The sequence below is a fragment of the Bombus affinis genome, chromosome 4 (assembly GCF_024516045.1).
Source record: "Bombus affinis isolate iyBomAffi1 chromosome 4, iyBomAffi1.2, whole genome shotgun sequence".
NCBI classification, from domain to species: domain Eukaryota; kingdom Metazoa; phylum Arthropoda; class Insecta; order Hymenoptera; family Apidae; genus Bombus; species Bombus affinis.
The window spans coordinates 13198590-13213753 of NC_066347.1; the positions used below are offsets into that span (position 1 = coordinate 13198590).

The 15164-nt window shown below is 33.2% G+C and overlaps 4 protein-coding genes and 1 long non-coding RNA gene across 6 annotated transcripts in view; 4 read left to right on the top strand and 1 right to left on the bottom strand.

Moving 5' to 3' along the window:
• Positions 1-1871, top strand: part of LOC126915092 (UDP-glycosyltransferase UGT5-like) — a 4801-nt gene extending 2930 nt beyond the window's left edge. The window contains exons 3-5 of the mRNA XM_050719480.1: positions 58-277; positions 366-585; positions 1002-1871. Coding sequence (XP_050575437.1) covers positions 58-277; positions 366-585; positions 1002-1290 — 729 coding nt within the window. The 3' untranslated portion in view covers positions 1291-1871. The remainder of the gene's footprint in view (positions 1-57; positions 278-365; positions 586-1001) is intronic.
• Positions 1-7164, top strand: part of LOC126915093 (UDP-glycosyltransferase UGT5-like) — a 21432-nt gene extending 14268 nt beyond the window's left edge. For both annotated transcript variants that reach the window (XM_050719485.1, XM_050719484.1), the window contains one exon: positions 6704-7164. The gene's annotated coding sequence lies outside the window, so the exon portion shown is untranslated. The remainder of the gene's footprint in view (positions 1-6703) is intronic.
• LOC126915392 (UDP-glucosyltransferase 2-like) lies at positions 4154-6674 on the top strand. Its single transcript, XM_050720015.1, has 5 exons — positions 4154-5169; positions 5540-5751; positions 5822-6067; positions 6289-6325; positions 6390-6674. The coding sequence occupies exons 1-5, from the start codon at positions 4789-4791 to the stop codon at positions 6672-6674; spliced, it is 1161 nt and encodes a 386-aa protein (XP_050575972.1). The 5' UTR covers positions 4154-4788.
• On the bottom strand, positions 7116-9069 carry LOC126915163 (uncharacterized). The gene is made up of 2 exons (XR_007710034.1): positions 8921-9069; positions 7116-7804 (listed from the first exon to the last, which is right to left on the bottom strand). It is a non-coding gene; the product is annotated as an uncharacterized LOC126915163 (long non-coding RNA).
• LOC126915091 (UDP-glycosyltransferase UGT5-like) lies at positions 8994-14272 on the top strand. The gene is made up of 5 exons (XM_050719479.1): positions 8994-9512; positions 11315-11682; positions 12040-12259; positions 12348-12567; positions 12985-14272. The coding sequence occupies exons 1-5, from the start codon at positions 9032-9034 to the stop codon at positions 13271-13273; spliced, it is 1578 nt and encodes a 525-aa protein (XP_050575436.1). The 5' UTR covers positions 8994-9031; the 3' UTR covers positions 13274-14272.
• The last annotated feature ends 892 nt before the right edge of the window (positions 14273-15164 follow it).

Sequence of the window (15164 nt, forward strand, 5' to 3'; positions counted from 1 at the left end):
ATAATCTATTCTTTTACGCACACGTGTCTTTCATCAGGATATGCTATTTTGTCACAGGACTTACAAGCATTTCTGGATGGCGCCACGAATGGATTCATCTACTTTAGTCTTGGTAGTAACGCAAGAAGTGCAAGTTTACCATTGGAGATCCGACGCATGTTCTGCGATGTGTTCGCCAATTTACCTTATAGAGTTGTCTGGAAATTCGAGGAGGATTTTCCGGGGAAACCTGATAATGTTTACGTCGGAAAATGGCTGCCACAACAAACCATTCTCGGTATGATCTTATTCCCAATAAAATATTTATACATCGCAGATACTATTCCTCGATGAAAAATGATCTAACGAATCATATTAACCCACAGCTCATCCGAACATTAAATTGTTCATTTATCAAGGAGGCCTGCAGAGCAGTGAGGAGACCATCTACTACGGGGTACCAGTTCTTGGCTTTGCGATTTTGGCCGATCAAGATTATCAAGTAGCCAGAATGGAAGCTCTGGGCATTGGAAAATGTTTGGAAATAACAACTCTTAAGAAAAATGAACTTGAAAATACCATTACAGATCTTATAACTAACAGAAAGTGAGTATAAACTGACTGCCTGTTATAATTGTGTTATTGTTGAGAGTTTGACGCTAGAACTACCTAATCTGTGAAAATGACGGACGAGTTTCAGAGTATTCGTTTTTATAATCACACGGTCCTTTTGGAAAAGTTTGTTTAGATCCCAACTAATCAGAATTTTTGGAATAAAGTTTCCTGTGTTCTAAAGTATTATTTCTGTCAGTTGGTGGAGATTGTAGATTCATCCGAATAACGAAAGGAAAGCAATCATGTTATTTTCATATCGAAAAGAATTCAAAATTGAAAAAGAATTGGTGGAATGAAATTTTTAATCCTTTTAGCTACTAGATTATTCTGTTAAATCTTTCAATGATATTGGTCGATGATAATGTATTATTGTGATTTTCGGTTGAACTTAGAATCCTTGTTTTCAGGTACAAAGAGAGGATACATTACATCCGAAATGTCATGCAGGATACACCGTACGATCCAGTAAAGAATCTCGCTTGGTGGACAGAGTACGTGATACGAACGAAAGGCGCCCCTCATCTTCGCAGTAGTCTAGCCTTTCAGCCTTGGTATCAACGTTGCGATATGGACATTGTAGTGTTCTTAACGATCTCAATTTTCTTGATCGCTTCTACTACCTTTTATTTAATAGCCAAGATTGTCATCTACATTCATAAGAAAATCAAATCAATTGACAAGCAGAAGATAAGCTAAGTATTTATGACGCAATTAATCAAACAGACGTACTTATACCACAATTCAGTTCAAGTGACGCGTGTGTTTAACATCTCATTTCAACGAATGAATTTTATCTAGTTTCGTTAAGGAAACGATCATCCCGCGTTTTATTATTGACCAGTTACTGGTCACAAGACGATTCTGGCACGAAAAAACTTTCAAATATAGAAAAAGTTCGATTAACATTGAAATCCCATTTATACATTGTTGATGTCTTGATTGAGATTTTTTGGGGAGGCGTCAAACTTATTCTAAATTATTATCAATCGATGATAACATTGCTTTTCGCTTGGTGAATGAGACAGCGTAAGGCGAAATTACATTAAAGCCATAGATATGCTAAATTATGGAGTTTCAAAACTTCGATATACATAAAAATCGAATGCGTCATGTAGTTATTCGAAATAAATTCTTTACATTATAATACATCTTTATATTGAGCACATTTTATAGCAAACATTTATGTTACGCACAAGTATACTGCACGTTTTATTATATATGAAATTTTAACAATTATTATGCATTTCTAATAAATATCATAATTTTCATACCAGCAAGTGAATCTTTTCATAATTTACCCTACGTGGGATTTATTATAGTGGCCCTTTACTTCCTACCAAATAATCAGGCTACTTAACCTTAGAATTATGCTTATAAGAGATTTCATTTAGCGAGAAATGATCTTTGTCAAGCACTTTTTTTTAATTGGCAAATACTTGTCAGCTTGTCGTTCAGATGGCAAATAATCTTTGATGTTGTATCTCTCTAGTCTGGTATTTCGAACAACTTCTCTTATAGTAACAAAAGGTATCTACCTGAAAAAAATTTTGTAGTATTGTTACAAGTACTTAGCAAATCTTCGAACGATTTGTATTCACATGATATCTTTGTTCCTGTATTCATAAAGCACACTGATAAATTTTTTTTATTATTATTTAATTTGTACTTTACAATTTGTCCAGCTGGACATTTGATAAATTCTTCTAACTTCATTGCTAAATAACTGGATGGCTACCCCTAGCGGGATTTCCATTTTCGAGTATTGATAAAGTATAGCTATAAACAGTATAGATAAATATTGATAAATATATCGTAAAATATGTATAATATACTAAACAAATATAATTTACAAATCTGTAAACTGACAATCTCTGTTAAGATCTATATGATATCCTTGATATGATATATTAAGATATAGGCGCCAAAACAATATATTTATTCTCCAAACATATAATGTCATTATACATAGCAATAGTTAAAAGTAGTAGCGATATGAGACGGTATTTCAATGATAATGAGTACTACTTTTAAATTATAATGTATACCGTTAAGCATCATCGGTGCATAGATTATGTAAAATGACAATAACTTGGAGACGTCCTTTTTAGTAAACCTATTACCAGGATCTGTTTCAATTCGTCCCGACACGAGCAATATGAAGCATCACCTGTTTACTCTGTTATTCGTTCTGTGCGTCTTGTACATCGCGAAGCAGTCGGGATGTTACAAGATTCTAGCCATCGTTCCCTCGCCATCCTACAGTCATCAAATACCGTACCGACGATTATGGCTAGAACTACACAAACGAGGTCACGAAGTTGTGCTAGTCACGGCGGATCCTATACCAAATATCACATCTCCGAATTTTACACAAATCGATATTAGCCGATATTACGGAACCATGAAGAAATTAGATCTTGTTCAAATGCGATTTGAGGGAAAGCGTTGGATGGATATTGTGGAAGAAGAAATGTTGCCTGTAACAGAAGGTTTTGTGGACGGAATTCGTCTGCACGCCCTCCACTTACGCTTTCGCACATCGATTTAACGTTCTTATGATAGATATGACTTTAACAATTATATTTATATTTATTAGCTTTGTTACTTTTATTTCATTCTGAAAATCAGTAATATATAGGGTGAAGCACATAGCACGTGCACTCGAATACTTTTCGATGTAGAACGTTCCGAAGAATTGACAAATGTTGCTACAAAAGAACGAATCATGTCAAATCATGTTTCCGAAACTATCCAAGTTCTACTTGAAACATTCTTAATTGAAATTGAACTGGATTTGATTACATGGTAATAGTTTTAATGAAAAATCATGCATTAAGAGTATGATAGAAATAAAGTATACTACAAAATGTGTATCATACAACCTGCCATTTCAACTGGACTTGGCAAACACACGCATACATATTGTATAACAGAATGAGCACCTTGTAATAGAACACGTTGAAGAAACGTACTTCTAAATGGTCTTTAAACTTCAAACACATGTCCGCAATATTAAGCGTTGCCCATCTAACAGCACAATGACTAAGCGACCAACCAGCATCCAAATATTGGAAATTATCACTCGTTTTACAAAAGTATTGAATGCTCCTATTAAAGAAGAGAAAGTACTGGGTGCATAGAAGCTTGAAATCAAGAAAGAAAGAAAGTGTATTTCATAAGTTACAGATATAAACAGCTAATTAGGAGCGAATAAAAATACCATCAATACTTTCCAATGTCAATGACCCAATGTTAGATACTATTTAGAAAAATAAAAAATGTTATACGGAAACGAAATACAATATTTATAGGAGCGATGACGCTCATAGAAAAACTGACAGACTGCTTAACGTAAATGCAGGTCCATAAAATTTCATATACAATATTTATAATTGTATATAAAACAATTAAATGTATGAAATTAAACTAAATGAACTAACTGTAAGAATTGAAGCCGCTTGAATTAATAATTTGGAAAATTGAAATAATTAGACTACGTAAGACATTTTAGTTATTCTCAAGGTGGTAAGGAGGAATATGTATGTGTGGTGCTGTTGCCAAGTGCTTGAATGATTGTATTTCGATAAGAATACATGTAAATGAGGTGGACATATCGGTGGCTATCTAATGCAATTCAGACGTTGTAGTCACGAAAGCGAAGGCCTTCCACTGTACACACTTCATGTTTATGGAAAATCTCATTTGAACTTGTAAATAGTGTCATCCTTCACCTAAAAATTTCTGCAATTGTGAACTCAAAATTTAATGTTGAAAAGAAATCTATTCCAATTACGTCAGTTTTAGTGCTTGTAAATGTATGATACAATTTAGTTTTAACAAAAATGGGACTACATGCAAAAAATAAAGGACATCTAAATAGGGAAACTACATTATTATTAGTGAATTATTTATTTTTTCAGGCTAATAAATTAGCGTGAAATAAATCAATCAGATTCGTAACTGTTTGCTATTTCGTAGCATAATTTCTTTATTTATAGATATCCTATATTTTAACACGAAATTCAGTTTCAATTAAAAATCAAGCATATCATATATTCTACACATAGTTAGAAGAATTAAAATTATCCTACTTGAAATTAACATCTCAACAATTTTTAATTTAATCATTATAGAAATGTTTGGATTAGAAGTAATTAAATTAATAGATCAAGATCAAACCTCATTACATTCTGCATGACCGTAGGGTTAAGTTCATTTGGGTTGAGTGCCTTTAACGAACACGCTCTCGGTGGATTGGTTCTCTCTTCTCACGAGCACACGTGGGAAATGGAAAACAACACGGGTGCGAACCTACCGTTCTTGAAGAGACTGCGCAATTTCGTCAACATGTCGTATTACATATACTACTACTACTACTATGCGCTCATTCCTAACCAACAGAAATTGGCCGAGAAATATTTTGGGCTTCTACCACCATTGCTAGACGTATTGAAGAACGTTAGCCTGCTTTTCATTAATCAGGCCGATGTTATGATAGCGGCTCGACCGAAGCTTGCGAACATAATCACGTATACATCCTCCCACATAGAAAAGAAGCTGACTCCACTGCCTAAGGTAAGATTTATACAATAATTTTAAGTGATTTACTTACGTATTTAATAAGGACTTATCGAGCACAAATTCAATTTTATTACTTCTGCGTTTAGTAAAATCATAAAGTGTATAGGAAGGATAATAGCAAAATTGTAGTTTGAGAATGAATGGTAACTTGGGTAAATAGCATATAGGGTTCCACTTCTTCTAGAATTATCGAGGATTTTTAACTGTTAATTAAGTTATAAATTTTGCTAAATAAGCATTACAAAGCTCCTGAATAATAGTATCACTAATTCCTTTTTAGTTCTTATTTTTAATGTGATTATGATTAATAAAATAATCTTTACATACACGTGTCTTTCGATCAGGATGCTTTTTTTGGTCACAGGACTTAGAAGCATTTCTGGATGGCGCCACAAATGGTTTCATCTACTTCAGTCTTGGTAATAACGCAAGAAGTGTAAGTTTACCACTGGAGATCCGACGAGTGTTCTGCGATGTGTTCACCAAGTTGTCTTATAAGTTGTCTGGAAACTCGAGGAGGATTTTCCCGGGAATCCTGATAATGTTTACATTGGAAAATGGCTCCCACAACAAACTGTTCTTGGTATGATTTTTATTCTCTACGAAATATATATACATCGCAAATACAATTCCTTGATGAAAAAAGGTCTAACGAATCATACCAATTCGCAGCTCATCCGAACATTAAATTGTTCATTTGTCAAGGAGGCCTGCAAAGCAGCGAGGAGACCGTCCACTACGAAGTACCAGTTCTTGGTTTCGCGATTTTCGCCGATCAAGATTATCAAGTAGCCAGAATGGAAGCTCTGAGCATTGGAGAATGTTTGGAAATAACAACTCTTAAGAAAGATGAACTTGAAAATACTATTACAGATCTTATAACTAACAAAAAGTGAGTATAAACTGACTGCCTGTTATAATTGTGTTATTTTTGAGAGTTTGACGCTAGAACTACCTAATCTATGAAAATGACGGACGAGTTTCAGAGTATTCGTTTTTATAATCACACGATCCTTTTGGAAAAATTTGTTTGAATCCCAACTAATCAGAATTTTTGGAATAAAGTTTTCTGTGTTCGAAAGTATTATTCCTATAAGTTGGTCGAGATTGTAGATTCATTGTAGATTATTCTAGTAAATCTTTCAGTGATGTTAATCGATGATAATGTACGATGTGATGTGATTTTCGGTTGAACTTATTATGCTTGTTTTCAGATGCAAAGAATACTTTACATCCGAAATGTCGTTCAGGATACACCATACGATCCGGTAGAGAATCTCGCTTGGTGGACAGAGTACGTGATACGAACGAAAGGCGCCCCTCATCTTCGCAGTAGTCTAGCCTTTCAGCCTTGGTATCAACGTTGCGATCTGGACATTGTAGTGTTCTTAACGATCACAATTTTCTTGATCGCTTCTACTACCTTTTATTTAACAGCCAAGACTTTTGTCTACATTCATAAGAATATCAAATCAACTGAAAAGCAAAAGATAAGCTAAGTATTTATGACGCAATTAATTAAAGAGAGGTACTTATATCACAGTTCAGTCCAAGTGACGCAAGCGTTTAGAATCTCATTTCAACGCATGAATTTTATCTAGTTTCGTTAAGGAAATGATCATTCCGCGTTTTGTAATTGGCCAGTTACTTTGGTCACAAGACTAACGATTCTGGCTCGGAAAAACTTTCAAATATAAAAAAAAGTTCGAATAAAATTGAAATCCCATTTATACATTGTAATCTCTTGATTGTGACTTTTGACGAAGCGTCAAGTTTATTCTAAATTGTTATCAATCGATGATGTCATCGTTTTTCTCTCGGTGAATGAGATAGCACAAAGAGAAGTTAGGTTGAAATTATGATTAGGCATATCAAAGTGGAGTGTTAAAGTATTCATATATATATAGATATATGTATACATATGTCACTTGCGTTCGTGAAGTTATTTCATTTGTTTCCTAATTTATTATCTTTAATTATAACGCGTCTTCTGTTATCGGAAATGAAAACGAAATACTTCAAACCTTCTATTACAAAGGATCCACCAGTATTGCTGGCAATATGTTTAATCATCTGATTATCAGATAGTCCCTGTTCTACGCTAAGGTGTCTCAGATTACCCAATGAAAGTGTCCGTTAAACGTCCAAAACGTCGATCGTAATTGATATTAGAATTTTTAAAAATCGGAGGTGTTGTACAGTTTTTCGAAATAAATTTTTTATATTATAATACATCTTTGTATTAAGCATATTTTACAGTAAACATATCCGTTACGCGCAGATATCCAGCACGTTTTATTATATACGAAATTTTAACAAATGTTACATATTTCTAATAAATATCACAATTCTTATACCCGCAACTCATCCTTGGCATCATTTACCTTACGAGTAATTATTGTAATACCCCTTTATTTGAAAACAAATAATCTTTGCCATTCCTTTTATCTCACGAGCAAATTATTCATATCAGAACTTTTACTTGATGGCAAATTATCTTTGTCAAGCACTTTATTGCACTAGCAAATACTTGTCAGCTTGCCGTTCAGACGGCAAATAATCTTTGATGTTATATCTCTCTAGCCTGGCATTTCGAACAACTTCTGTTACAGTAACAAAAGATATGTACCTGAAAAGAATTTTATAGTATTGCTACAAGTATTTAGCAAAGCTTCGAACGATTTATATTCACATGATATCTTCATATCCTATTCATAAAACATTGATAAAGTACCGTTATAAAAAATATAGGAGCAAAATTCCAATAATTAATTAAGATATTGTACATATTTAATTTTTGCGTATTAAAATTAATATGAATAGAAATATTTTCAGAAAGAGAAGTGATCCGTTACGTTCGGTTATGAGTGTTTATGATAAAAGTGTACGTGCATTAAGGCCTGTAGCATATGAAGCTTTACATTTGGATTTATGACAACACTATAACAGTAGTCTGCGTTGTCAATCTAATAGCGTAAATTAGTAATAGAATACAACTGTATATTTCTAATAATCTTTTTCGTGATGTTTATTATTTGGTCCTTTTATGTTAATAAGTGTTTTCTGCCGTTGCCATTTGATCGATGATAGTGTTATGTACTAAATATGATAGTGAGTTATATGATTGCAACATAGTTACGCAATGTTATGTTACATGACACAGAGATAAAGATTCTATATCTATAATTGACTTTTTATCTCGCTATTATATCCGTACAGGTGATTTTTATCGCAATATTTATCACTCTTTCTCATGTTTCTAATTCGTATTGTATTTTCTATGGGAAACGCAGACGAATCATGGCGGACGCTATAGGCAGCAAAGGCAGCAAAAAGCTTATATTTTTTACGATTACTGTCAAAAATAGCCATGTATATATCCGCATTACGGATTGTAAACAATTTTTTACAAATCCCCGAATTTCTGTGTTCTATCGATTTGTACAAACACAAATTTTACAAATGGTGAACAATGCATTAAATTGTGTAACATATGAAATTTTGACAAATATGTCGTATAATATATAATATACTAAACAAATATTAATACAAATCTGTAATTTGATAATCACTGCTAAGATCTATATGACATATTTGATATGATATATTAAAATATACACGCCGAAACAACATATCCATCGCGCACACATACATTCCAATTACATACAGCAATACTTAATAGTAGTAGAGGTATACGACGGTAATTTAGCGATAACGGATATTATTTTAAATTTACAGTGCATACCGATATCGTATCATCACTGAATAGATTGCGTAATATGACGATAGCTTGGAGATGTCCCTTTTAATAGATCCGTAAGCGGGATCAGCTTCAGTTTGTTTCGATACGAGGAATATGAAGCACCACCTCTCTAGTCTGTTGTTCGTTCTATGCGTCTTGTGCATCGCGAAGCAGTCGGGATGTTACAAGATTCTAGCCATCGTCGCGACACCATCCTACAGTCATCAAATACCGTACCGACGATTATGGCTGGAACTACACAAACGAGGTCACGAAGTTGTGCTAGCCACGGCGAATCCTATACCAAATATCAAATCACCGAATTTTACGCAAATCGATATTAGCAAATCTTACGGAAAAATAAAGAGTTTAGATTTTGTTCAAATGCGGTTTGAGGGAAAACGCTGGGTCTATTTTATGGAAGAAGAAATGTTGCCTATGGGCGAAGTTTTTGCAGAAACTGTGTTCAATTCTACAGAACTGCGCAAGCTGTATGCTCCAGAGAGCAACGCAACGTTCGATGTCTTTCTGACGGAAGTCCTATTCCTGCCATCCATTTACGCTTTCGCACATCGATTCGATGTTCCAATAATAGGTATGTCTTTAATATTTATTTATATATGTATATGTATTGGTTTTCCTACCTTTATTACGTTTTGAAAATCACGAATATATAATGTGAAGCACGTTGCACGTGCCCCTTAATACTTTTCGACATAGAATATTCCGAAGAATCGACATGTGTAAAATGAACTTCAAACGACCTTTGTATGTCTTTTATACATGCTCCTAAAAAGAATCAATTATGTCTGATCAAGGTGCAAAAATCATCCTAGTTCTACCTGAAACATTTTTCATTAAAATTCAACTGGTTTTAGTTATATAGTAGTAGTTTTAATAAAGGAATCATGCATTAACAGTATAACAGAGCGTTACTTTATGCAACCTACTATCTCAATTGGATTTGGCATATACTCGCACACGCACACGCACGCACGCACGCACGCACGCACACACCAGATCTTCAATGACAGACTCAGGAACTGACAATATAACCTATTGAAGAAGCACCTCTAAATTGTCGTTAAACTTGAAACACATGTTCGCGTCAATAAGCGACGATATAAAGCGTCGTCCATGGAACAGCGCAATGCCTAAGCGGCACCAAATCAGCACCCAAATATTCGAAACTATTACTCATTTCGCAGAAGTATCGAAATTTACTATTAAAGCTATGGCTATAATAACATTGTTATCTATTTAATAAGGAGGAAGATAATAGAAAAAACAGAAGAGAAAGTACTAGGTACATAGAAGCTTGAAGTTAAGAAACAACCAAAATGAATTTCATGAAACTTTATGAAATTCAAATTTTCATGAAACTATGTATAAAAAGTTAATTAGGAGCGAATAAAAATATCATCAATACTTTCCAATGTCAATGACCCAATGTTAGATACTATTTAGAAAAATAGAAGATGTTATACGGAAACGAAATACAAAATTTCTAAAAGCGATGACACCCATAGAAAAACTGACAGAATGTTTAACGTAAATGCAGGACCATAAAATTTCATATACAATATTTATAATTATATATAAAACAATTAAATGTATAAAATTAAATCAATTGAACTAACTGTAAAAATTGAAGCCTCTTGAATTAATAATTTGGAAAATTGAAATAATTAGACTACGTACGTAAGTCATTTTAGTTATTCTCAAGGTAATAAGAAGGAATATCGGTGTTGGGCTCTTGTCGTTAAGTGCTTGACTGGATATATTTTGATAAGAATACATGTAAATGAGGTGTGACATATCGATGGCTATTTAATGCAATTCAGACGTTGTTACGAAGACGACGGTCTTCCACCGTACACGCCTCATGTTTGTAGAAAATCTCATTTGAACTTGTAAATAGTGTCATTCTTCACCCAAAAATTTCTGCAATTGTGAACTCAAAATTTAATGGTGACAAGAAATCTATTTGAATTATGTCAGTTTTCGTGCTTGTCAATGTATGATACAATTTAGTTTTAACAAAAATGGAATAATATGCAAAAATAAAGGATATATATCATAAATAGGGAAACTATAATATTATTAGTGAATTATTTATTTTTTCCGGCTAATAAATTAGCGTGCAATAAATCAATCAGATTCGTAACAGTTTGAATAGCATAATTCCTTTATTTATAGATCTATATTTTAATACCTGGATCCATTTCTATTAAAAATCAAGCATATCATATATTCTACATATTATTAGAAGGATAAAAATTACCCAATTTGAAATTAACATCGCCTTATTAATTTTTAACTTAATAATTATAGAAATGTTTAGGTAAAGAGTGATTAGATTAAAATCAAGCCTTATTACATTTTGCATGACCGTAGGGTTAAGTTCATTAGGATTGGTTGGCTTTAACGAACATGCTCTTGGTGGATTCATTCTCCCTTCTCACGAGTACACGTGGGAAATGGAAGAAAACACGGGTACGAATCTATCGTTCTTGAAGAGACTGTGCAATTTTGTCAACATGTGGCGTACCATGTACTACATTTATTCTGAGATGTTTCCATGCCATCAGAAATTGGCCGAGAAATATTTTGGGCCTCTGCCACCAATGATGGACATATTGAAGAACGTTAGCATGCTTTTCGTCAATCAGGCAGACGTTATGACACCGGCTCGACCTAAACTTGCGAACATGATCACGTTTACGGCTTCCCACATAGAAAAAAAGCCCAAACCTCTGCCTAAGGTAGGATTTATACAATAATATAAGATTTATGTGTATATTAAATAAGGGTTCATCTAGCGTAAATGCAATTTTATTACTTGTATGTTTAGTAAAATTATAAATTGTAGGAAGGGTAACAGCATAACAGTAGTATGTTACGATATGATGAATTGAGTAAGATGCATTAGATGGCTCTAGCTTTTTTTACTATTGTTCAAGTTTTTTACTTGTTAATTAATTCATAAATTTTTCTATACCGGCATTACAAAACTTATGAACATGTAACAGAAGTAGTTTCCTCTTAGTTATTATTTTTAATGTATAATCTACTATTTTACACACACGTGTCTTTCATCAGAATGTTCCATTTTGTCACAGGACTTACAAGCATTTCTGGATGGCGCCACGAATGGTTTCATTTACTTTAGTCTTGGTAGTAACGCAAGAAGTGCAAGTTTACCATTGGAGATCCGACGCATGTTCTGCGATGTGTTCACCAAGTTGCCTTATAGAGTTGTCTGGAAATTCGAGGAGGATTTTCCCGAGAAACCTGATAATGTTTACATCGGAAAATGGCTACCACAACAAACCATTCTCGGTATGATCTTATTCTCGATAAAATATTTATACATCGCAGATGCTATTCCCCGATGGAAAATGATCTAACGAATCATATTAACCCACAGCTCATCCGAACATTAAATTGTTCATTTATCAAGGAGGCCTGCAGAGCAGCGAGGAGACCGTCTACTACGGAGTACCAGTTCTTGGTTTAGCAATTTTGGCCGATCAAGATTATCAAGTAGCCAGAATGGAAGCTCTGGGCATTGGAAAATCTTTGGAAATAACAACCCTTAAGAAAGATGAACTTGAAAATGCTATTACAGAGCTTATAACTAACAAAAAGTAAGTATAAATTGACTTCATGCTATAATTGTGCTATTGTTGAGAGTTTGACACTAGAACTACCTAATCTGTGAAAATGACGGACGAGTTTCAGAGTATTCGTTTTTGTAATCACGTGATCCTTTTCAAAAAATTTGTTTGGATCCCAACTAATCAGAATTTTTAGAATAAAGTTTTCTGTGTTCCAAAGTATTATTACCATAAGTTGATCGAGATTGTAGATTTACCTGAAGAAAGAAAGGAGAGCAATCAAGTCATTTTCATGTTGAAAGGTATTCAAAATGGAAAAAGAATTAATAGACTGAAATTTTGAAATCCTTTTAGCTACTAGATTATTCTAGTAAATCTTTCAATGATATTGGTCGATGATAATGTATTATTGTGATTTTCGGTTGAACTTATTATGCTTGTTTTCAGGTACAAAGAAAGGATACTTTACGTCCGAAATGTCGTTCAGGATACACCACATGATCCGGTGGAGAATCTCGCTTGGTGGACAGAGTACGTGATACGAACGAAAGGCGCCCCTCATCTTCGCAGTAGTCTAGCCTTTCAGCCTTGGTATCAACGTTGCGATATGGACATTGTAGTATTCTTAACGATCGTACTTTTCTTGATCGCTTCAAATACCTTTCATATAATTGCCCAGATTGTCGTCTACGTCCGTAAGAAAATCAAATCAACTGAAAAGCAAAAAATAAGCTAAATTTTTATAGTACAATTAATCAAAGAGAGGTACTTATAGCACAGTTCAGTTCAAGGGACGCGAGTGTTTAACATCTCATTTCGACGAATGAATTTTATCTAGTTTCGTTAAGGAAACGATCATCCCGCGTTTTATAATTGGCGAATTACTTTGGTCACAAGACACAAGATTTTGGCACAAAAATTTTTCAAATATAAAAAAAGTTTGAATAAAATTGTAATCCCATTTATACATTGTTAATCTCTTGATTGAGATTTTTTGACGAAGCGTCAAGTTTATTCTAAATTGTTATCAATCGATGATATCATCGCTTTTCTCTCGGTGAATGAGATAGCACAAAGAGAAATTACGTTGAAATCATAAGCATGTCAGAGTATGGAGTGTTAAAATATTCATATACATTGATATATGTATACATATGTCTCTTGCGTTTCTGAAGTTGTTTCATTTTTTTCTAATTTATTATCTTGAATTGTAACGCATCTTCTGTTATCGGGAACGAAAACGAAATATTTTAAGCCTTCTATTACAAGGGGACCATCAGTATTGCTGGCAATATGTCAATCATCTGATTATCAGATAGTTTTCGCGAAGATGTTTCAGATTAGGCAATAAAAGTCTACACATGTTCCGTTAAGTGAAGCAAAGCGTCGATGATAATTCATATTTGAATTTTAAAAAGTCGAAGGCGTTAGTATTCGAAATAAATTCTCTTTAGTGGAAACAAAATTATGTAGAAAAAATCGTAAAACCAAAGATAAATATGGTAATAATTAAAGTAGAATTAGTGAAGGAAACAATAACCTTTAGTAACGTTTTTACACTGTTTACTTTTATCATTTTATTCTAATACTTTACGTATGGATTACAGACTTTGACGTCTTATTATGTACATAAAGCTGGAGAAGAAATTTTACATAAGCGTAGATCGCTTTAAACTTTGTGAAAAAATTGTACTAAAAATACAAAACGCAGAATTAAATTTATTGCTCTACAAAATTCGCCTTTCATTTTATTTATTTGATATATTTTATGGCATATTTTTCTGTAAAGAAATTTCCCTTGATTTTTCCTTATATGAGCTTGGGAATTCCGGTTACAAAAGCCGTAAAAGAGATAAGTATTTTTCGTTGAAGAACGATTGCTGCATTTCAGAATCACATTTGACAATTTACTAACGGCATTCATACAAATTACAATACACTTTTGAAAATCTGAAACGGGAAATATAGATCACACAAATAGATAAAAATGACTGATCTATTTCGTCTTTATAATATAACACATCTTTATAGTAAGAATACTTCACAGTAACATTTCTGTTACGCACATATATCCTACACGTTTCGTTATATAGAAAATTTTAATAAATACTTCATATTTCTAATAAATACATTAATTTTTATACCAACAAGTGATCCTTGCCATCATTTACCTTACGAGCTAATTATTCTAGTAACCCTTTATTTGGAAGCAAATAATCTTTGCCATCTCTTTTATTTGACATGTAAATTATCCTTATCAGTAAATAAGAAATATTCTTTGCTGCGACATCTCTCTTTGCTAGTATTTCGAATAATTTCTCTTATAGTAACAAAAAATAAGTACTTGCATGGTATTTTATAGTATCGCTATAACTATTTAAGAAAAGTTCGAACGATTTATGTTCACACGATACCTTCTTTATCCTATCCATAAAACACATTGATAAAGCAGGGTTGTGAGAAATATAGAAAGAAGATTCCATTCGTTAATTACAAAATTGTTCACATTTAATCTTTGCGTATTAAAATTAATGTCTATAGAAATATTCTAAGAAAGAGAAATGATCCGTTATGTTTCGCTATGAGCCATTCTGTTTCATTTTGTTTCTTCTTAAGCTTCTATTATC

What these genes read in the sequence shown, in the direction of transcription:
- LOC126915392 (XM_050720015.1), top strand. Translation starts at nt 4,789, where the DNA reads ATGACCGTAGGGTTAAGTTCATTTGGGTTGAGTGCCTTTAACGAACAC. An exon ending in AGCTGACTCCACTGCCTAAG is followed by an intron (nt 5,170 to 5,539) that starts GTAAGATTTATA and finishes TTTTGGTCACAG; the next exon opens with GACTTAGAAGCATTTCTGGA. An exon ending in GATCTTATAACTAACAAAAA is followed by an intron (nt 6,068 to 6,288) that starts GTGAGTATAAAC and finishes TCGAGATTGTAG; the next exon opens with ATTCATTGTAGATTATTCTA.
- LOC126915091 (XM_050719479.1), top strand. Translation starts at nt 9,032, where the DNA reads ATGAAGCACCACCTCTCTAGTCTGTTGTTCGTTCTATGCGTCTTGTGC. An exon ending in ACCACAACAAACCATTCTCG is followed by an intron (nt 12,260 to 12,347) that starts GTATGATCTTAT and finishes ATTAACCCACAG; the next exon opens with CTCATCCGAACATTAAATTG. An exon ending in GAGCTTATAACTAACAAAAA is followed by an intron (nt 12,568 to 12,984) that starts GTAAGTATAAAT and finishes GCTTGTTTTCAG; the next exon opens with GTACAAAGAAAGGATACTTT.